At 38.1% G+C, this 22,021-nt stretch overlaps 1 protein-coding gene across 2 annotated transcripts; it reads left to right on the top strand.

Moving 5' to 3' along the window:
- The first annotated feature begins 2 nt into the window (after window positions 1–2).
- nup188 (nucleoporin 188) lies at window positions 3–21,920 on the top strand. 2 transcript variants are annotated; one of them, XM_067376366.1, is made up of 44 exons: window positions 3–63; window positions 775–829; window positions 1,078–1,151; window positions 2,644–2,728; window positions 3,004–3,084; window positions 3,177–3,221; window positions 3,367–3,459; window positions 3,544–3,663; window positions 3,758–3,969; window positions 4,059–4,173; window positions 4,454–4,654; window positions 4,898–4,987; window positions 5,090–5,155; window positions 5,804–5,923; window positions 8,078–8,204; window positions 8,319–8,492; window positions 8,592–8,718; window positions 8,799–8,886; window positions 8,973–9,049; window positions 9,155–9,269; window positions 9,490–9,610; window positions 9,703–9,769; window positions 9,862–9,987; window positions 10,070–10,203; window positions 11,326–11,432; window positions 11,556–11,762; window positions 11,860–12,029; window positions 12,408–12,477; window positions 13,412–13,479; window positions 13,706–13,901; window positions 13,991–14,068; window positions 14,332–14,417; window positions 14,722–14,867; window positions 16,052–16,221; window positions 16,561–16,761; window positions 17,191–17,283; window positions 17,366–17,518; window positions 17,694–17,831; window positions 18,941–19,015; window positions 19,103–19,309; window positions 19,389–19,520; window positions 19,596–19,648; window positions 19,735–19,864; window positions 20,407–21,920. In XM_067376366.1, exons 1-44 carry the CDS (start codon window positions 38–40, stop codon window positions 20,584–20,586), a joined length of 5,199 nt encoding a protein of 1,732 aa, XP_067232467.1. In that variant the 5' UTR covers window positions 3–37; the 3' UTR covers window positions 20,587–21,920. The 2 variants fall into 2 exon arrangements, with proteins under 2 accessions (XP_067232467.1, XP_067232466.1); XM_067376365.1 differs by having other exon boundaries at window positions 12,408–12,483.
- The last annotated feature ends 101 nt before the right edge of the window (window positions 21,921–22,021 follow it).

Below are 22,021 nucleotides of genomic sequence, written 5' to 3'. Positions count from 1 at the left end.
AGTGCGCGTTAGTGTTTGTCACGTGATTCGGGTGAAGATGGCGGACTCGGAGCTGTGTGTCAGGTAAAATGGAAGAAAGAGAAACTTAAAAGCGTTGTTTTCAAAGAGCTAGAGCGAATTTTGAAGTTGGAGAATGTGTCGATGTTTTATACCTCGTTTGTAGCCATAATATGTGTGGGAAATATGACTTCGTCGTGCTGTTTACTTGACATTTAACGGCCGCACGAGTCGGTCGCGTGCGTTGGCTGGCAAACCCGCGCGACTGAAATTCAAATGCTAATTTGCACACTTTATAACGGCTTTTAAACAACCCACAACTTCTGAATTAAATGAAATAAAGATATTAATCTTGATTAATTGTGAAAATTTTCACTTGCTTTGACTGAGTCGTTGAGAGCAAATCACAGTAGTTTGAATGAGTTTCATAGTGTATGTTGTGTACGATCTGATACAGCCTAATCTATACATATGTAGGATATATATGGTGTGTGTATATAGTTTATATAGGATAAAATGGAAAATTGACATTAAATTTCAAGAGCTGTCTCGAGTTGTGACAGGTTATAATATTTCTCAAACAATTTTTGAGTAAATAATTGTGACCAATTACATGACTTGTCATGAATGTAAATTTGAAACAAATGTTTTGATGTTGAATAAAATAGTTTTGGAAGTATCTCTCTCATATTGCAAAGCATAAGCAAAAAAAAAAAAAAAAAAAAAATGTCTCCATCCAGTTAATTAATAATGGCACATTTAAAAACTTTTATTTAGGAGCAGCAGAGAGTTATGGACTATCTTGCTGGGGAGATCTGCACTCCGAGAACCGGTTGGTACACAAACCAATTACTTCTGATGTTGTTCTGTCATGACACTATAAGTACACAGATTATATTAAAAAGCTGTGTATGTTCAATGATATTTAGTCATAGAGAATTCTGTGAGGAAACACTATTAATAAAGCTGTTTTATTATTAACTGGAACTGATGTGATGAACTCCGATGAAATATAATGTATCTCAATAAGTTCCTGTCTCTCCATCATGAAAATGTGATTTTATTTGTATGATCTGGCAGGCCCAAATCGAAGCTGAATTGAATCGGAACTGGGAGAGACTTCTGCAGGGTCTGTCCTTCTACAAACCACCCAGGTAACACAACTTCTTAGAAATAAATAACCTTAACAGAAAGATGGGTTTGGTTTCATTAAGCTAGGACGATATTATCTGATGATATATAATTGATGTTCTACCTATTGAATGCATCCATAGCTACATTTACATGCAATCAAATGATCAGTTTGTAATCAGTCTGAATGAAAAGCCTTTGTGTAAATCAATCTGATTAAATTTCTTTCGTATTAAAAGGGGTGGTGTAGACCTGAAATAATCCAATCAGCAGGAAAAATTAAGAGTATAAAAACGCTTGAAAAGGGTTTTAGATATGTCATTAAGACAAAAATGACAATTTTATTCCTAGTCGCTCTGGTGACATTATTGTTCTGAACGTGGCAATTGGGCACTGCATATGTGCTGAAGTATTGTTTGGTATACATATGATGCACATGTAAACAAAAGCTACGTTCAACACTGCGTGCCTTAATGCTTAATTCAGATTTTTGCTCAGATCTGATTTTATTTGTATAGCATGTTCACATTGTTGTTTTAAATGTGGCCAATATCAGATTTCCAGTGTGAACAGATTATGTTTCTGAACTGACCTGCATGTGCAAAAGAATGAAGTGGGGTTGCCAGGTTTTTACCACAAAATCCACTCAATTGCTTCGCAAAACTAGCTCAATCACATTCTGAGGGGTATTCCGGTAAAAATCAGCATCAGGAAAATCCGGGGTTTAAATATCACATTAGTGCAGTTGCTTCAACCCACGGAGTTGCAAAACAGCCCACGGCAACAGTGAAAAAGTAACCCAAATTTTGTGGGAAAATCTCAGACTTGGCAATACACATCGCATGCTGTCATACGGTAGTAAACACAGAGGGCATTAAAGTAAGCGATTACACGTTTATTTATAGTGTGTTCTGCTGCGGAAGCCAGCGAAATTATGCGCAGGCAATATGAAAAATAAAGACAGCGATGTGACAAAAGAAAGAGTTTTTAAACTTTTAGGATACGAGCCCTCATGTTTTGCTTGTGTTATAGAGTAATACTTATGCTGCCCTTCTACTGACTTCCTTTCGCAACTGTCTTGATAAAATTGGCTATATCAAATCTTTGAATAGACTCCCATGAGTGCAGAATCGTGACGAATGTTGATCTCGAGTGACGTAAATATCACACAAATTCCGATATGACTGTTCACACTGCAGTCGCATTACAAAACATCTGACCTGTATCGGATTTAGTGCCATGTATGGAAGTGGCTCAGATTGGAATTGAAAAGATTAGATTCTATGTGGTTTGTACTGATTACACTGTCATGGGGAAAACAGATACGAGTCACATGTGGGCATTAAAGTCAGATTTGGAGGTAGATTTTAAAGGTTGCTAAAGATGTGAATCAGACTGCAAAGTTTATGGTTCATATAAACAGACCTTTCAGGATTCATTCAGTTAAATTAATGCATGAAATTTGTCCCCTTACTGTTGTTGAATATGAAGTAAGTCATGAAATGTTATGTGCAGCACATCGGCCGCAGACAAGCTGAAAGCAGATAAAGACACCGCACAAGCTCTCAAAGACTTTGGACTCAGGATCAGCAAACTCCTGGTGAGTGTCTGGGGCTTTGTTTTAAAATCTAGTAGACTGCCTACTTAGACCACAACATAAAATACAAAAGTTCTGAGTTAGATGATTTTTTGGTTGTAATATGCATGTTTTTATGCTTATGATTATAAAACCCCAAAATGCTTTCTAGGATGATGTCTTACTAGGATTTGGAACATTGCATTCTATCTTATTTGATTCATACATAATGACACAGTAAATTGAGACTTCATGAATGGACAAATATCTCATGTGCGTGTGTGTGTTTTTCATGTCAGGGTTTAGATGAACAGCAGAGCGTGCAGATTCTTCAGTGTTACCTTCAGGAGGACTACAGGGGCACACGAAACACACTCAAGGTAACTTATATTGCACATGCACGTATATCTGATGTTCACACGAACATGGTGAGAGCTTTTGAATAAATGGTTAATCCTCTTGTTCCCATCAGGCGGTGCTACAAGATGAGAGACAGAGTCAAGCGCTACTTCTGAAGGTTAGACCTTAAGTCTTTTAAGTTTTGTCTGTGTCACATTGCTTTGTATTTGAGTGCTTGTTGAGACAAAATATTGTTGCTTAAAAGCTCCAAATGACTAAAATATATTGAAATGTGATGCTGATGTTGAAATTGTGTTGCACAGATAGCAGATTATTACTTTGAGGAGAGACTGTGTGTTCTGCGCTGCGTTCTCCACCTCCTCACATACTTCCAGGATGAGAGACATCCGTACAGGGTAAATGATAATAGCAGAGATCAGCTGTTGTATCAGACAGTCAGAAGACCATATGAATTTAATTCTTCCTCCTTCTCACTTTAGGCAGAGTACGCAAACTGTGTTAGTAAACTGGAGAAAGATCTGGTGTCCAACTACAGGCAGCAGTTTGAGTCTCTGTCCAAATTAGAAGCTCCAACATGGGAGACGCATGGAAACCTGATGGTGAGAGGAAGATTGGTAATCTGATTGTTTAAAGCAGCATCACATTTAATTACTCCTATAGAATTTGACTCATGATCTGTTTGTCTCTGTGCAGACGGAGAGGCAGGTGTCCCGCTGGTTTGTGCAGTGTTTAAAGGAGCAGGCCCTGCTGCTGGAAATTTTGTTCCTGTATTATGCATACTTCGAGATGCCACCCAATGACCTTTCCACCTTCACACGGCTGTTTAAGGAGCAGGGCTTTGGGCAGCGGCAGACAAATCGACACCTTGTGGACAAGAGCATGGATGCGCTGGTTGAACGCATTGGGTCAGAACTCGCAGTCACCTGCTGCTTTTCCTCTAATACGTTCACTAACAGAGTTTTATAATATATTGACTGTGTCATCCTCTCAACAGGTATTTCAGTTCTTTGATTCTTGTGGAGGGGATGGATATCGACTTCCTGCATAAATGTGCTCTGGAGGACCGAACCGAGCAGCATCAGTTTTATGACCAACAGGATGTTTGCAAGGTAACCCTGACCAGGGAAAGTTCGGATATAACTGACCAAAGTGTGAGTGCAGAATGAGTTCCGCACTGAGTTTCTTTTCAGGATATAAATGCGCTTATAAATCTTTTTAACATTTTTTTTTTTTTTCAGGATTCTTTGATGAACAAAGTTCAAAAGAGCATTTATATGAAATAGGAATATTTACGGTCTCTCTTGATCAGTTTAATGCATCCTTACTCATTAAAAGTGTACATTTATTTTGAAATAGTGATTACCAGCTTGTGTGTGTGTTTGTGTGCAGGAGGTGGATCAGATGCTGTTGACATTTGGTGACATCTCTCACCATGGTCCGGTTCTGTTGGCATGGGTTCTGCTGCGACACACACTGCATCCAGAGGAAGTCAGCTCTGTGATCAGACGTTTAGGACACACTACGCTGCAGCTCGGAGTCTTTCAGTACCTCACCAACATGCTGCAGGCGCTCGGCAGTGCTGGAAATAATGTAAGGACAGCATTCTATCACTGTTACAGGAACACTTGAAGGTCCCCTGTTGTTCAACACAATATTCAAAGCCCCTAAATAGGCTGAGATATTTCTGGTATTTCTTTTATAATTATGACAGAACTGCCTGTTTTTATTAAATTGTGTTGATATTAAATTAATGATAAATTTAATCCCGATTAATGAAATGAAAGAAATTTGGTTTCATGACTTAAACATGCTGCCCACTCTCTCTCTCTCTAGTGTACAGCGAGCACTGCACGGATGTGTATTTATGGTCTCCTGTCTTTTGTCATCACCTCTTTCGAAGAAGACACGCTTGGCAGCCAACAGGTGCAAAAATATACACTTGCAGACAGTTCTTAACTGGTTTTATTTAAGTTATACATTCATCTTGAACTCCTTGATTACTTGTGACGATCATTCTATCTGTAGCACCTGATCAATGCAGCATGTGAAGTTCTTGCTGCACCAAGTCTGGCTGAGCTTTTCTGGGAGTCGGTGAGCAAAACAGTTGATGCACTTTAAATAGAACTTCATTGTTAGTATATTCTCTGAAATCGCATACTGTCTGAGAAGCTGCTACATTCGAATTTGAATTTACTTCACCACCATTAAAAAGCAGCATAAGGGCCATAGATGTGGCCAGAGCAAAAAACTGCAATGTCCGTAATGTAACACAACTAGACACTGCTACATGGAGACAGAAAGGACAGCTGATCCATGCACTGCCAAACCACGTGTAACCATATTTCCCTCAACACGTGCATTTACACGGCAAGACATTTGCTGGAAATATAAGCAGTTAAAAGTGAAAGGTTGTTTCTTTTTTTTTTTTTTGCTGAGTTTATATAGTATGGTAGTATGAATGAAATTCAGACATAATACATCTGCCCTGTTTGTACTGTCACATGACCTATCAACATCAGTTACGTTGCTTCACTGCCATTTATAACTCCTCTCCTGTTGCCACATGGGTTAGTAAGTGTGCATTGAATGTGCACTTTCAGAATCTTGGCAGCAGTAGTAGGTCACCTGGGTAATTTACACATAATTTGCAGTAGGGCAGTATTCGATTTCGGATGCAGAGTGTGTCTTTTCTGAGATGCCTGTGTGTTTCGGGCTTTGATCTCTGGTTATGCCCTACAGAAGCCAAACATGGGTCTGGGAGTGATTCTGGACAGTGCAGTGGGTGTGTTTCCTTATAAGACTGGACCTTTACTACAGCTGCTCACTGCATTGCTGTCTGACAAATCTACAGCTAAGAAGGTACAACATTTTGTAGAAATTAAAAAAATTCCCTTATGTATGTATATATATATATATATATATGGGCAATTCCACGCAAAGGTCATCTTTACTATGAAAAAAAAAAGTTTTAACCAAAAGAACAAAACCCTTTTTAAATTGTCCATTTAGGTCTGTAATATACTGTATTAATGTGCTCTAACAGAAATTTTAAGAAAATTGCCTTGTTTATCCACAATATATGTGGTAAGTAACAATGCTTAAATTAAATTTTCAACCAACCATATTTCATGCTTTCAAAAAAGGGATCAAAGACCCCATTTTTTAAACTTTAATTTTAGCAGTAAGCATTGTGTAGAAAGATGGATACATGCCTGAGAAATAAATACACTCATTTAGTCATAACAGCACTGCCTGATGAATTTATAAGGGCTAGAATAAAGAGGTCAGGACGCTTCAGTGCTCTGTCACGTCCGTAACGTTTTAATGATTAAGTTTATGTCATATAACAATTATAAATGCAAATAACTTGAAACTTTATATGCAAAGCTAAATTATGTTTATGCTTATTAGGATCAACAATTCATTTCACTACGTTGCTGTGAACAACCATAATAAGCGTTACGGACGTGACCGTTACGGACGCTTCATATTAAATCCTATGAGTTTGCTTCTTTATATTGCTATCATCTGTTTCAGGCTTACCATATCAGAACATACCCAATAATCGCAATACTCTTTGTGCTTTGTTAGTTTTAATATGAAAAAGGTTTAACTTTCAAATTCAGTCGATTTTATTATTTTTTTTTTTTTCAAAAATTAAACAATAGATGTCGCTCTTTAATAGCCTACGGCGTGTGACAGATTAGCTTCTGCAGCGCCTGTAAGCGGCGGATCAGGCGCACATGAACCGATCTTCTCTTCCTCTTGCCAGAGAACGAAATATGAACATCAAAAGGTAGGCCTATATGATACAGTACAACTTATAGAAGAGCATTGTGTCTCATAGGACACTTCCCTCGGGAATTGGGATGTCGCGTTACCTGTTGGTTAAAAATGAATAGCCTAGCCTATAATGATCACAATCCGCGCGATCAAACAAAATGAAAATAATACGATTGCAATAATTTTGACTTGAAATAAAGTTTGATCATTTTGACTCAAGACTCCGCTTTAAACTCTGAAAACTAGACGAAAAAAACCGTGTGGTCATTCATACACAAAACATAAAACTGACATGATTGCGATTGGCAATAGTGTCAATCGGTTCACCTGACTGTGGGGAAAACATGCGATTTTAAACTGCTTTATGATAAACATTAATATTTGTCAATGTATTTTAGCATGCAGTTCTGTAAGAAGGAAAATCATGGTCTCTAAATTGATTCTTGAACAACGCACATGCTTGTCAACATGAGAAATAGGTCTAATCTATAACCTTTTGCAATACAGAGTATAACGTTACATTTGTATAAAGTTTAGTAAAAAGTTGATCAATTGTGGAGTCTTACCATACTGGTATCCCAGATTTCAATATTTGGTGGTGTACATGCTTGCTTGAGGTCTCTGTGAAAGTTTTAAAGCAGTTTTAAAGCAGTCTTCTGTGCCGCTTTCAGACCGGTCACATCCGTAACGGAAAACTGTCACATCCGTAACGTTGTTTTTTCCTCATTAATGCGAACACGAAAAATGAAATAAAATTATTATTTTATGCTCTGTGGAGAGCCAACCCTTCTTTATTCGGTGGGCAGTATTACTTTTGGTTTGCGCAATGTAATTCACAGAATTCTTAAAAAATATGTTGTCACCCAAAACTTAGTGACTTTTTTTGTCACGTCCGTAACGCTGTATATTTCCCTCATCTAAAAAATAAAACAGTTGAGTAGACTGACATTTTTCTAATGTCTGGACTCCTTTGGTAAGGGATTATGAATATATAAATAGACGGTTCAATATGTTGCTATTAAATGCATTCTTTGAGCATTTATATTTCAAGTTTTGACTCCAAATGTCACGTCCATAACGCTGGAATTGCCCATATATATATATAACCTGACACCAAACTGGAATAAAAATGCAAAGAGAAAGAAATAATTTCATTCTTTATTATAAACCACATTTAACATTACATTTCATCAAGGTTTGCTAAACTGCGTTTCATGGTCTGTCTCTCAGGTGTACACCTTCTTAGATAAGATGTCGTTCTACACGGAGGCCTATAAGCACAAACCCAACGACGTGATCTCCAGAGAGGATGGCACTCTGTGGAGGAGACAGACTCACAAACTCCTCTACCCTCTGGGTCAGTGCTGAGCGCAGGAAGACATATGCAATTTGTCTGTTTCTGACTTCTCTACTTGATTGCATCTATGTATAAAAACTTAAAGATATGTTTTTTTCATATCTGTATGTTCAGGTGTAGGTCAGACCAACCTGCGGATGCCTCAGGGATGTTTCGGACAGGTGTGTGAAGGAAAACAGCTGTCTTTGGGCGAACAGGGTGTGCTTGTGCGATGGGAATATTCCTACAGCTCATGGACTCTCTTCACCTGTGAGATTGAGATGCTGCTGCATGTTGTCTCTACTGCAGGTACACAAACTCAAATCTTGTATGCGTTTAAATATGTACATTTTGTTGAAACTATTACCCTGTTTACACCTGCTATTGACATCTGTCTGGGGTGAATAGATGTGCTGGCACACTGTGAGCGAGTAAAGCCCATCTTGGATCTGGTTCATAAGATCATCAGCACCGATTGGACGGTGTCTGACTGTCTGCTGCCACTCACATCACGGATCTACATGCTTCTGCAGAGGTGAGATGAACACATAAACATGAAGACCAAACAATGCATTAACAATGAAAATGACAGGATGTGTTTGATTTTTCTGACAGGTTGACCTCCGTTATTAACCCTCCAGTAGATGTGATCACTTCTTGCGTCAACTGCCTTATCGCTCTGGCTGCTCGGCAGCCTGGGAAGGTAAATGTTTACTATTGTTTAATAGCTAAGTCAGAGTTATATAGAGCGATGAACAACAGACTGAACAACCTCTCTTTCTGATGCAGGTTTGGTCCAGTCTGCATCACACCGGCTTCCTTCCGTTCGCCTCCACTCCTCTGACTAACATGGCACAGACCATCAGGTGATACACAGACACATGCAGAGCCAGTAAACATGAGCAGCATTATATTCACTTGTTAAAGTGAGAGAAACCTGAAGAATAACTTGTTTGGGGTGTGTGTTTCAGTGCAGAGGGCATGAAGGCGGGTAATTACGGCAACCTGTTGGTGTTGATCGAACAGCCCAGAGGAGAGTACAGTGTGACCATTGCCTTTTTAAGACTGGTGACCACACTCGTCAAGGTAATGCATTTATCAACAATGTGAAAATGACCAAGTATCACTATAATACACAAGCTAGGTGTGTGACTGTGTTAATTTACACACAAGCAGCTCATAATCTGTTGTGCAACCCCAACAACAACCACATTTTTTTAATTTTAAAACACAATAACCATTTTTTTAATCAGGAAAATACAAGATTTTTTTTCTGGATTTTAAGTTATGATGTGTGTATTTTCAGGGTCAGTTGGGCAGTACTCAGAGCAGAGGACTCATCCCATGCGTGCTATTGGTTCTGAAGGAAATGCTGCCTACGTATCATAAATGGCGCTACAACACATATGGAGTGCGAGAGAGGATCGGTGAGAAACTCGCAAAACATTACTGTTTGAAATTCGCTGTAGTTTTATTGGTATTTGCTTAATGGTCTGTCTCCACACTGTTCTTGTCTCAGGTTGCTTGATTCTAGAGCTGGTTCATGCTATTCTAAATCTGAGCCAGGAGGGGGAGTCAGAGGGCAGGTAAGATGATAAGGATGATATGTCATGATCACTTACTTCATTTGGAGGTATTATATATTCTCATGTGCTTGACCGGTGTGTGACTCCTGCAGCGCCCCCAGTTTGCAGTCGTTGTGTATCTACAGTCTGGCCAACACCGAGGCAGGACAGGCGGTGGTCAACATCATGGGCGTGGGAGTGGACACAATCAACATGGTGCTAGCAGCACAGCCCAGCAGGTACACACTGATTGAGCCTTTAATATAGGTTCAGTCTCCTCATCCTCTTTACATGAATCAATGAGTTTGTATCTGTCTGCAGTGGTGGTTCTGAGGGACCTGGTCAAGTTCTGATCCAGACAGTGAAGTTGGCGTTCTCAGTCACCAACAATGTGATCAGACTCAAACCGCAGTCTGATACAGCCTCACCTCTGGAACAAGCTCTAACACATCACGGTTAGCACACACACTTCAGTGCATGGTAGATATGAAATATCAGACTGTTTTGTCAGGGATTGTTTACAATAACAGGGTTCCCGCGGGGTCTTAAAAAGTCTAAAATTCTGAACTTTAAATTTAAGGCCTTAAAAAGTCTTAAAAACGGCAGATTTTCATCCGAGGTCTTAAATTTCATTTAGTCAGGTCTAAATGTTTCAACCTTTTGGCTACGTGTGGAAAATGGGAAAGTGTACACTACTTTCAACGAGACATGGCTAGATCACAGCAATTTCTGCTGTTGGTTACAAGCTGTGTGTTATTTTATGGTTTCCATGGTGACGCGTCATTGCTTGTCACGTGACACACCGCAGCAGCAACAGCGCTGAATGGATGATCTGCTTTTATGTCATTTTTCCTTTTTTATTCAGAATATTCACAAATGTGTTAGCTATGGCATGAAATATCTGATATTCCGATTGTCAAATACATGCAAGTGGAAGTGTATTGTTGTTTAAACACCTTTATAACGATCGCGTTAGTTGAGCTGTATGCGCGATATAATTTTATGACACAGTTTTGAAATGTAGGCTTAAATCAAACACATTTTAATTCAGATTCTGAGATATATATATATATATATATATATATATATATATATATATATATATATATATATATATATATATATATATATATATATATATATATAATATAATATATATATATATATATATATATATATATATATATATAAACGGAAAACAAAAACAACAAAAAAACCCAGCTGGCTGACCCCTAGAGGGGCGGGGAAAAGGGGTGGGCGGCTGCCCATTTGGCACGTTGTTGTGTGTGGAAGGTTACTAATGTGATTGCTTTATCTGTAAATTAAATTAATGCTTTTTCAATGACTGAATTCATTGAAATAAAATGATTTTTTCAGAATTTCTTTGATTTGAATATTTTTTGGTAATGCGTCGTGTAGGTCTTAAATTAAAATGTCTTAAAATGTCTTAAAAAGGTCTTAAATTACTGACTTACTGAAACCTGCATGAACCCTGAATAATAAATAATTGACCTTTCTGCTAGATTGCTCTGTTCCCAACACTGGATTTTCATGCAACTGTTATGTTTTTCTTGCAGGTGGTCATGGCAATAACCTGATCGCTGTGTTGGCAAAGTATATTTACCACAAGCACGACCCAGCGCTGCCACGACTTGCTATACAGCTGCTGAAAAGACTTGCCACGGTAATGCTCGACACCTCATTGTGGTCCCAATTAAATTTGTTATAATAATTGTATTAGAGTTCTCTTAATTTAATAACAATAGAAGTCACCATGTGTTTGTGCTTTGCGTGTGTGTGTGTACAGGTGGCTCCCATGTCTGTGTACGCTTGCCTGGGAAGTGACGCCGCTGCGATCAGAGATGCTTTTTTGACGCGGCTGCAGAGCAGAACTGAAGACATGCGTATTAAAGTCACCATACTTGAGTTTCTCACTGTGGCCGTGGAGACGCAACCCGGACTCATTGAGCTCTTCCTCAACCTGGAGGCCAAAGACGGCAATGAAGGGGCAAAGGTCAGATAGAGGATACAATGACTCTATGATTTATTTTGAGATGGTGAATGAGTCTGAGCAGTGTGTGACTGTCTGGTTTGTCTCTCTCTGTGTGTAGGAGTTTTCTCTGGGGGAGTGGAGTTGTTTGTCGGTGGTGTTGGAGTTGTTGGACTCTAAGCAGCAGGGGAAGTACTGGTGTCCTCCACTCCTGCAGAGGGCGGCACTGGCTTTCCTCCATGCACTCTGGCAGGACAGACGGGACAGTGCTCTCTCTGTGCTCAGGACCAAGTGAGTGTCTTAGACATAACGCAGTAATTTTCCATAATTATGACAACGTTTTTTAATAGAAACTAGGAGTATTGATATATTTAATGAACCACTATTTCACTTTGTGAACTATGTTCTTCAATTAAAAGCAACAGTTATTGAGGGGGAAATAGGAATGTTTTCATTATTTTAATATATTTACTTAATTTTTATTATTGTAATGTTATATGGGAATTTCAGTTTACATTTTTACATTTACATTTTTTTAGCATTTTATTTAGAGTTAGATCATTTTAAGCTTGTTTGTCCACTTACGTTGGTCAAGGTTAGCCAGCATCATTTGGTTTGATTGGTGAAAATTTAGAATTAAACTAAGCATGTTATCATTTATTGTTACAGAGAAAAATTCTGGGAAAATCTCACAACTCCTTTATTTGGAAACTTACCTCCCCCATCTGAGACCACCGAGGTATGTGTAAGTGTGTGCATAAACAGTTAATGGTAATAGCTTGAAGTCAAAGTTGTCCCCAGAACTGAGTGAAATCTGACTCTTTTTGAGGACGTTCATGAGGTTCACGCTGCTTAGCGTCTTTAAAGACGCTAAGCAGATTGCTGCTGAAGTGAAAACACTTAAAAAACTAAAAATATATAAAATGTATAGACGTTTAATTTTAATGTAAATCAAATGTACTGTACTATTTTATTTTATATAAATGTATATTTTACAAAATAATTTTTACTCTAAAATTAAAGCCATATGTCTAACCAAGTTATTCCAAATTTGAAGTTGATATCACAAAAATTAAGTTCCCATGAGATTATGTTTGGCATTGTACCAAAAATATCCACAGGGTGTCACCCACATTCCATTAAAAAAAATTTAAGCATTCTCCATTAACAAATTAATACATTTCTGTCCAAATATCACTTCTGTCACAAAACAGATGCCAAATATGGAAGCTTGAGATTCAGACCTCTTCGATGATTGTTTTCGGTGTGTTTTGTCAAGATTAAAAACGTTTTGACTATAAAGTGGTTGAAATCAATTCTGTAATATCAAACATGACAAGGCCCACTTGGGGAAGTTCAATTTCAAAATTTCAAAACTGATTTCACAGGATGAATTCTGAGTTTTTAAGCTTTCGAATGATCCCTAATGTATGATAATTACTAAAATATGTGATACGAAAAAAGAGGCAATAAGTAGAAACAGCGCCAAGCATCCTGCAAGAGGGATGGTGACAAATTACCGAGTTTTTTTTAAGTTTGCCAATAGTAATAATAGTTTTATATGAAAACGGTATGGTGTGTCCTCATTTAGATGAAAAACATGAATGATTGAGTTCTTGATAACTACACTGTTTTTCTTGTCTGATCGTTTCTTTGTGTTTGTTCTTGTGTAGCCATGTGTTCTGGAGTCTTGTGCCTTTGTAATGAAGATAATCGCCCTCGAGATCTACTATGTTGTCAGGTATGATGTACACACAGGTCATGCAGTTTCATTCAAAAACAAGCATCCATGAAGTATACTAGCTGGAAATACTCTAAAAAGCTGCTTTAAAATAAATAAAATAAAATAATAAATAAAACAAGTGTGTAGACTGAATACATCCTGTGTGATTTATCATGTTTCTGTTTGACAGAAGTTGCACATTTTCATGCTTCACATCAGTTGTCTGTCCGTCTGTCTCTCTCAGTGGCGTGTTGGATCCGTCGCTGAAAGCGGCTCTAGAGAGTTTCAGCAGTAAGCGCCGCTATGAGTTCTGGTCGGATTATGTGCGTGATCTGGTGTGTGTGGCGTGTGATGGTGAGGAGGAGGGTCTGCGCTCTCTGTCCGAGTCTCAGATGCTCATCTCTGCCTGGAGGACCCTTTTAATACTCTCCACCAGCCATGTGAGCACCTACACTCACTTCACATGCCTCACAATGTGAATGCAGTTATACTGTGTTTATCATAACCAGTCTTGTGTGTGTGTTTGTAGTCCGAGGTGATGCATCTGAAGGATGACAGTGTCAGGCAGAAGCTTTTCATGGATGTGCTGGAAGGCACCAAAGCAGCGGTATGTTCCCTTGTACATGAAAGCACCCACCTCTAGCTAGCTAAATGGGGACTTTAATGTCCTTAAATTAAGATGATTGTAATAATTAAAGATTGGGTCCTGACCTTTCTCCTAAAAAGAACTTTAAAAGTGTCTAGTATTCCTAGAAAAACCTTGATTAGCTGGTTCAAGCTGTTTCATTGGGGTTGGAGATGAACTCTGCAGGACAGTGGCCCTCCAGGAGCAGGATTGGAGCATAGTATGATCATCTCTCTCTCTTTCAGCTGCTGATGTCTCAGTCTGTGTTCTGTCTACGTCTGGGATCCATGATGGTCACACTGCTCCTCATCCTCCTCAAACAGTGGAAAAGGTGTGTTTTTTTTCTTTTTTCTTTTTCTTCATGACTTTTGTATTGTAAATGATTGGCTCACAGCTTCACGTTTAAAATGAATGCCAAGATACTGAATACTGAAAGAAGTTACAAAATACAAACAAAATGTATAAAAAAACTGTAATAGTATCTCAATGATGCTAAAATAACGTTGTGTAAATGTGTGTAGTTGTATGTTAATATACTCATTGCTGTGATGTCATTATGTCTATTTAATTTTAAAGCACTTTTATTTCAAAGGGCATTAAAATCCCATTGTAACTCATGATGTTGTTTGTGTCAGTGTGTTGGTGTCTGCTCCAGCTCTACTGACGCCCTTGTCTTTGATGATGGAGAGCGTTCTGCACGCTGAACAACAGCTCATGGACCGAACCAAAGCCAAACTCCTGTCTGCTCTCATCTTAGCTCTGCATATACAAGGACTCAACGGTCAGTCTGTGTGTTTGTTTGGAAAAGCCAAGCTCTGTTCCAAAAACCAAGTCAGGGTTATTATCATAGGCTGTAAAGAAAGATGGACGACACGTCTCCGCTTCCTTACACAGTAGAAAAATGAAGACAAATTATCCCAGAATAGTCTTTGCGGATTATGTAATTAAGAGCCAGAGTATGCGCTGTGGTGATCCTGAGGTGGAGCCACAGTATCAAGGTCCCGCCCATAGTCCCAAACACAGCTGTCAATCATGACTTTATAGCATCAAATAACCAACTAAAACCAGACTTATTGGAAAAACAAACACTTGAACATATGTCAAAGTGTGATGAGAACTACCTAAATTGACAGAAACCATCTTTTTTTTTTAAAAAATATACAGCACAGTCCAAAAGTTTGGAACCACTAAGATTGTTTTTAAAAAGTTTTGTCTGCTCACCAAGGCTACATTTATTTAATTACAAATACAGTAAAAAACAGTAATATTGTGAAATATTATTACAATTTAAAATAACTGTGTACTATTTAAATATATTTGACAAAGTAATTTATTCCTGTGATGGCAAAGCTGAATTTTCAGCATCGTTACTCCAGTCTTCAGTGTCACATGATCCTTCAGAAATCATTCTAATATGCTGATTTGCTGCTCAAGAAACATTTATGATTATTTTCAATGTTGAAAACAGTTTCAACATGAATAGAAATGTTGATGAATAGAAAGTTCAAAAGAACAGCATTTATCTGAAATTAAATTAAGAAATTAAAGAAATGAATACTTTTATTCAGCAAGGATGCATTAAATCAATCAAAAGTGGCAGTAAAGACATTTATAATGTTACAAAAGATTAGATTTCAGATAAACACTGTTCTTTTGAACTTTCTATTCATCAAATGATCCTGAAAAAAAAATATTGTACACAAATATTTTGTACAATTGTACACATTAAATGTTTCTGGAGCAGCAGATCAGCATATTAGAATGATTTCTGAAGGATCATGTGACACTGAAGACTGGAGTAATGATGCTGAAAATTCAGCTTTGCATCACAGGAATAAATTACTTTGTCAAATATATTTAAATAGTACACAGTTATTTTAAATTGTAATAATATTTCACAATATTACTATTTTTTTTAACTGTATTTTTGTTTTGTTAACAAATGTTTAACAATTATTGGTTCAGGGGGAGAGATTACCCAGCTTCCCCAGCTGCTGTTTTGCATGTGTGAGATGGTTCAGGACGAAGCCCTGGCGTTGATTGACAGCACACGTCACATGATCCAGAGGGGTGATGTTCAGGAGGACAGCATGGAGACAGACAGCCCGCATGTCCAGAAAGACCAGAGAGACTCAGTGAGTGTGTGGAGAAGTGTTGCGTTTCAATGTATAACATGCACAAATATGCTATTGCAATGGTATCCTTCAATGCAATGCACTTTTCTTAGACAAAAAATAGGATTATTAAATACAAAGTAGTTTTTAGATACATGAACGCCTCTTTCTGAATTAAAATACTGCTTAGTAAAATCATGTGACAACAATGTAGCATACCACTGAAGTGTTAAGTGTATAACGTATGCTGTTCACATACTATTTTATAGGAGGTATAGAGTATATACTGTGCAGTATGCTATTATACACCATATGCAGGTATTCCGTTCAGAGCATAACCAGTATCTGTTTCTGTCTCAGGTGTGTGTGTTAGCTCTTCATCTCTCTAAAGAGTTGTGTCGGGCTGATGAGGATGGTGAACAGTGGCTGCAGGTGGTCAGGAAGCTGCCGGTTCTGCCGTCGGTTCTGAGCGCTCTAGAACTCAGCCTGCGTTCCAAACAGAACCTTTACTTCACCGAGGCAGCGCTTCATCTGCTGCTCACACTCGCCAGAACCCCGCAGGTATGTGTTCAGAAATCAGCCAGTTCAGCAGCTTTGGAAACCACATATTGCTGCTTTTCCCCTTCACTAATGAGTGATGTGTGATTCAGTGATGAATATTGCCTTTGAATCAGTGGTTCTCAACCTCAAGATGACTTAAAATAGTTAAAAATGAGATAAAACAAGTATTAAAATAAACTAAAACTACAGATGTGCCTTATTTTAATTCATTATGTTTCATTACTGGAAACTTTACTAATATGGGTGACATGTTGAAATCATAAACAAATTAAATGTGTATTTCACTCCAAAAATTATTTGTAAAATGACACACTAGGACTTCTGTGAACATCACTATTTTATATATTAACAAATCGATTTGCTAATATGATTCCGACTTCTCAGTGTTTTCGTATATTAAGTGTTTGACACGTTCCTCCTGGTCTGTAGGGGGCAGCAGCAGTGGCAGGTGCCGGAGTGATTCAGAGCATCTGTCTTCCTCTCCTCAGTGTGTATGAGGGTCCAGCTAATGGAGCCAATCAGGTACTGCCTTAACTGTGATTTCAACCTAATTTTTCTAAGGTGTAGCGGTTCTGTGTAACCCTTTGTGCTCTCTCTTTCTCAGGCGTTTGTGCGTAAGTCTCAGGACGCCCCCAGCTGGCCAGGAGTATACAGATTGAGTTTGTCTCTGATGGAAAGTCTGCTGAAAACTCTCCGTTACAACTTCATTAATGAGGCGCTCGACTTTGTGGGCGTGCACCAGGAGCGCATCCTGCAGGTGTGTGACTATCTATCTATCTGTGTCTATCTATCTATCTATCTATCTATCTATCTATCTATCTATCTATCTATCTATCTATCTATCGCTCGCTTTACAACAACATAACTGCTTATTGAAAAAGTTGATTTATAAGAATGATCTGATTTCATTTGTTCTCACATGTGTGTTGTAGTGTCTGAACGCGGTGAGGACGGTTCAGTCTCTGGCGTGTCTGGATGAGGCTGATCACACAGTTGGCTTCCTGCTCCAGCTCTCCAACTTCTGTAAGGAGTGGCAGTTCCACCTGCCGCAGCTGCTCAGAGACGTACAGGTACACAGACCATCACTTCTGTTCGACTACAGCAGGGTTTCCTAAACTGGTGTTCACGAGGGAACTTCAGGGGGTTCATGAGTTGATGAAAAGCTATTAATTCAGTTGAATTTAACAATAAAATAAACACATGGTGCTGCACAGTTAATCAAAATAAATCTGAAATAGAGATATATCTCATCAAATTGCAATTATCTAATTAAAGGCTGCAATTTAAGTATATATAGTCTGTTGCCCTTGTGTGTTTCAGAGTAAATTAAATTAAATGTGCAAATTTAAAATATTGTTTAACATGCATTTAGGAATGCACTGTGTGCTAAGTTCACTTTATTTACTTTCACATTTGCATCATTTCTAAAGTTTACAGCATTCCACCGATATTCTGCCAAAATAAAAATTCAAGGACCTCATGTTAAAAGATCAAGAATTTAAACGTTAGAAAATAAATAAACGAATACATAAATATCTGTATTGTAACTTATCTGGTTTTGTAAAGACTAAAAAGTAACTATTTCCATTGACAGTGGAGTCTTTGTTCTTTGTGCGTGGAGTAGAAATACGAGACATTTTTAATATGATGTAAAAATATATGAAAAAATATCACAATATAATTTTTGTCCAGGCCATGCAGCCCTATATATAAATAACTGAAAGAAGAAAATTCAAAATAATACCCTTACTAAAAAAAAATATATTTATATTGATTTATTTGTGAACATTAGGCAAGTTTATTTATATATCATGTTTCATACACAATGGTAATTCAAAGTGCTTTACATAGAAAAGGAATTAAAATAATCACAACATATGCATAAGAAATTCAAATATCATGCATACGAAATAAAAATAACAATTGTGTTTAACGAAATGCAGAAATATTATTCCTGACTACCCAAATCACTACATTCTGGGCTCCCGTCTGACTGGAAGAGTCAGAACGCTTCGGATGGTCAGTCACACTAGTAGCAGTTAGACATCAGAGAATCCTGAACATGCAATTGTCATTAAATTATTGAAATATTAACTAAATGTACAGTAAATACTTTGCTTACAAAACACTTTGTGATCCCCTGTTTTACATGACAGTATGTGGTTTGTGTGCGTTTCAGGTGAATCTGTGCTATCTGTGTCAGACGTGTACGTACCTCCTCCACAGCAAGAAAATGCTGCACCATTACCTGCAGGTATGAGACTCGAAGAGGCAAAACACATGATCTTTAGTGTTTGTCCATGCTGTATGTGATTGATTTAATATGCGTCTGTTTGCCCAGGCCAAGAATGGGGAGGGGCTTCCTCAAGGGCCACACCCCCAGCGTGCCGCACAGCCCGCCTCCAAAGAGCAGGTGGAGGGTGAGAGAGAGGAGGCGGAGTCTAAAGCACTGCAGGCGGTTCAGTGCAGCCTGTTAAAGATCCTCAGCAAAACACTGGCCACTTTACAGCACTTCACACCCGACTGCTGTCAGATATTACTGGACCAGGTACAAAGACACATCACTCATTCATATTCATGGAGATATTATATATAATATATGTTATTTAAAATGGTGTGTGTTTTAGTCTATGGACCTTGCGGAGTACAGGACTCTGTTTGTGTTGAGTTTCACCACTCCTGCATTTGACTCTGACGTGGCTCCGTCGTTTGGAACTCTGATGGCCACCATTAATGTGGCGCTGAGCATGCTGGGAGAGGTAGTGCAGCACTTTCCCCTTCTCATGTAGATTGTCATGTTATTTTATATGCTGATTTTATTGTTTTCTGTTTAGATTGAGAAGAAGAAAGAGCCGGTTGTCTCCTCTGAGGACACACAAGCACTGAAGTGAGCAGGAAACTCGCCTGTCATCCAGTCTGGTGTCGATTCTTCATTTGGATTGAATCTCATTATCTCTCCGTCTCTGGTTCCAGGTCTTTGCTGATGTTCTCGATGGAGAACTGCTTCTACGTGTTGATCTCTCAGGCTGTCCGTTGTCTGAAGGATCCTTCAGTTTTGCCCAGAGACAAACAGAGACTCAAACAGGAGCTCAGCTCAGAGCTGGTGAGTTACTCATTCAAATGGATAAATGAAATAGATGACTTAATAATAATAAAATAACAATGCATTGAGCTTAAATATATTCACATAAAATAAATATTTAAATAAAAATAAAATGTTTGACATTTTTTGACATTCAGGGGTTGTTTTTTGACATTTTCAATTATTTTTTCCCCTACAAACCCCCATTAATTTAATTTATAATGATACAAAAGACCAATTAGTTTGAAAATGTTACAAAACAAAATGTGATTTTGATGTCAATTTCCCCCCACACACACCTTGATTTATTTATTTATTTTATTTTATTAATTATTATTTATTTTAAGTGTTGTGAGTTACTGTAAAATCATAGTCATCTTGTTTGGACAGTTTTTTTTTTGTTTTTTTGTCCCTTATTTTCTTCCAAGTTATGATCCGTGTTAATTAAAGGCCAAGTCATGAAAAAGTCACAGTGCAAAATAGTCCTAATATACAGTGGCCTTCATTCTTTATGCAAAATAAAAAAATGTTCAGTCCATTTCATCTTTTCTGTTTTCTTTCAGAGTACACTATTGTCGACATTATTTCGATTTTTCCGCCGAGGTTCCCCTTCCTCCCCAGCCAGCGGGCTGCTTCCCTCACCACAAACCAAACCACCCACACCAGGATCCAAGGGCACGCCGGAGGGCCAGGAGCCCTTCATCCAGCTGGTCCAAGCCTTCGTCCGGCACGTTCAACGCTAGACACGCGCGTGCCGCAAACCTACTGCTCTGATGAGAGCTCAGTACTTGAAAAAGCTGATTCAGAGAACTGAATCGCAGTGTAAGGGAAACTTGACAACAATGAATCAGTTTCAGTGATTCTGGCTTCAAAATGTGGTGCCAAAGTTTATTGCATGACAGGCCTTTTCTATTTAAAAGCAGTTACCGTTTCCTTCCTCATAAAAATACACATGGGCCTAAGAGCAGCTTTGAAAACTGTCAAAATACATTTAAATGTTTTTGTAGTTACATGTACAGTATATAATTAAAATATGTTTGTCATGATCTCATATGTTGTAGCCGTTTGTATTAAACCTTTTTATTTCTCAGTTGCCATATATTTGCTTACAACCATAATAAACTGTAACAGAGTAAAGAAGAATGTGGTCTGACTTCTTACATGGAGTCTAACACTTGAAAATTGGTGTTTATTTACTTTATATATATATATATAATATAATGCATGAACTCTCACATTCTTTTTGCCTGCAGATTCTCCTCTGGTGTGAAACTTGGTTTCGGAACTTGCTATGTGAACACAAATTGACATGATTCGAAAAGGTTCAATTTAAATAGTCCTGGAAAAAATGGTAACTTTACAATAAGGTTCATTAGTTAAACATTAAAGGTGCTAAAGAGGATGTTTTGTTTTATACATTTTTGCAATATTACTTCAAACTGTCTTTACTAACTGATAAAAGACTATTTATTAGGTGCACTGGGGTTCGGGTCAATTTGACCAGGAGATTTTCTTTTTCCCGAAAATACTAGTTAGTGTTATCACTTTGGACTGAAACTTAGTGACTTTGTTCCCAAAGGGTATAACTAAATCTCAATTTTTTTTGGAAATTTTCTTACTTTTTTGTGGGGGGTTTTGTTATCTTGTTACACTTGTGGTGTTCCCGGTCAAAAATGACTGGCCTATAAAAAATAGCTTATAAATCACTCATTATACCATATTTTCACCCAATCTTGGATTCAATCTTTTTGTCAACTTGTTCTCTTTCAATTAGGACTGGTTTTATATTTCTGTTTGCATCTGATTAATCGTGGGCCTCATTTATCTGAGAGTAGGCGTGGTCAAAAATGGTCACAATGGCTGACCACTGAAAGTGAATGGGAGAGACTGAAAATAACAGAACAATTTAGTTTTCAGGAGCATGTTCATTATTTTCATGTACACATATGAGCTTATGTGCTTGCAAACATCGAGCCCTTGGACCTGTGCATGTATCGATACCCAGAAACACACACGTTAAAACACAAACTTTTTTGAGTATTACACATTCTTTTCCACAGAGAGAAATTTGATCCTACCCTAACCTGCATCTAATATACATTTATCCATCTGACATTACCCCACACCCCACCCCCCCCCCCCCCCCCCCCCCCCCCACACACACACACACACACACAC

The sequence above is a fragment of the Chanodichthys erythropterus genome, chromosome 22 (assembly GCF_024489055.1).
Source record: "Chanodichthys erythropterus isolate Z2021 chromosome 22, ASM2448905v1, whole genome shotgun sequence".
Classification (NCBI taxonomy): domain Eukaryota; kingdom Metazoa; phylum Chordata; class Actinopteri; order Cypriniformes; family Xenocyprididae; genus Chanodichthys; species Chanodichthys erythropterus.
This window is presented reverse-complemented; position numbering and strand designations above follow the sequence as displayed.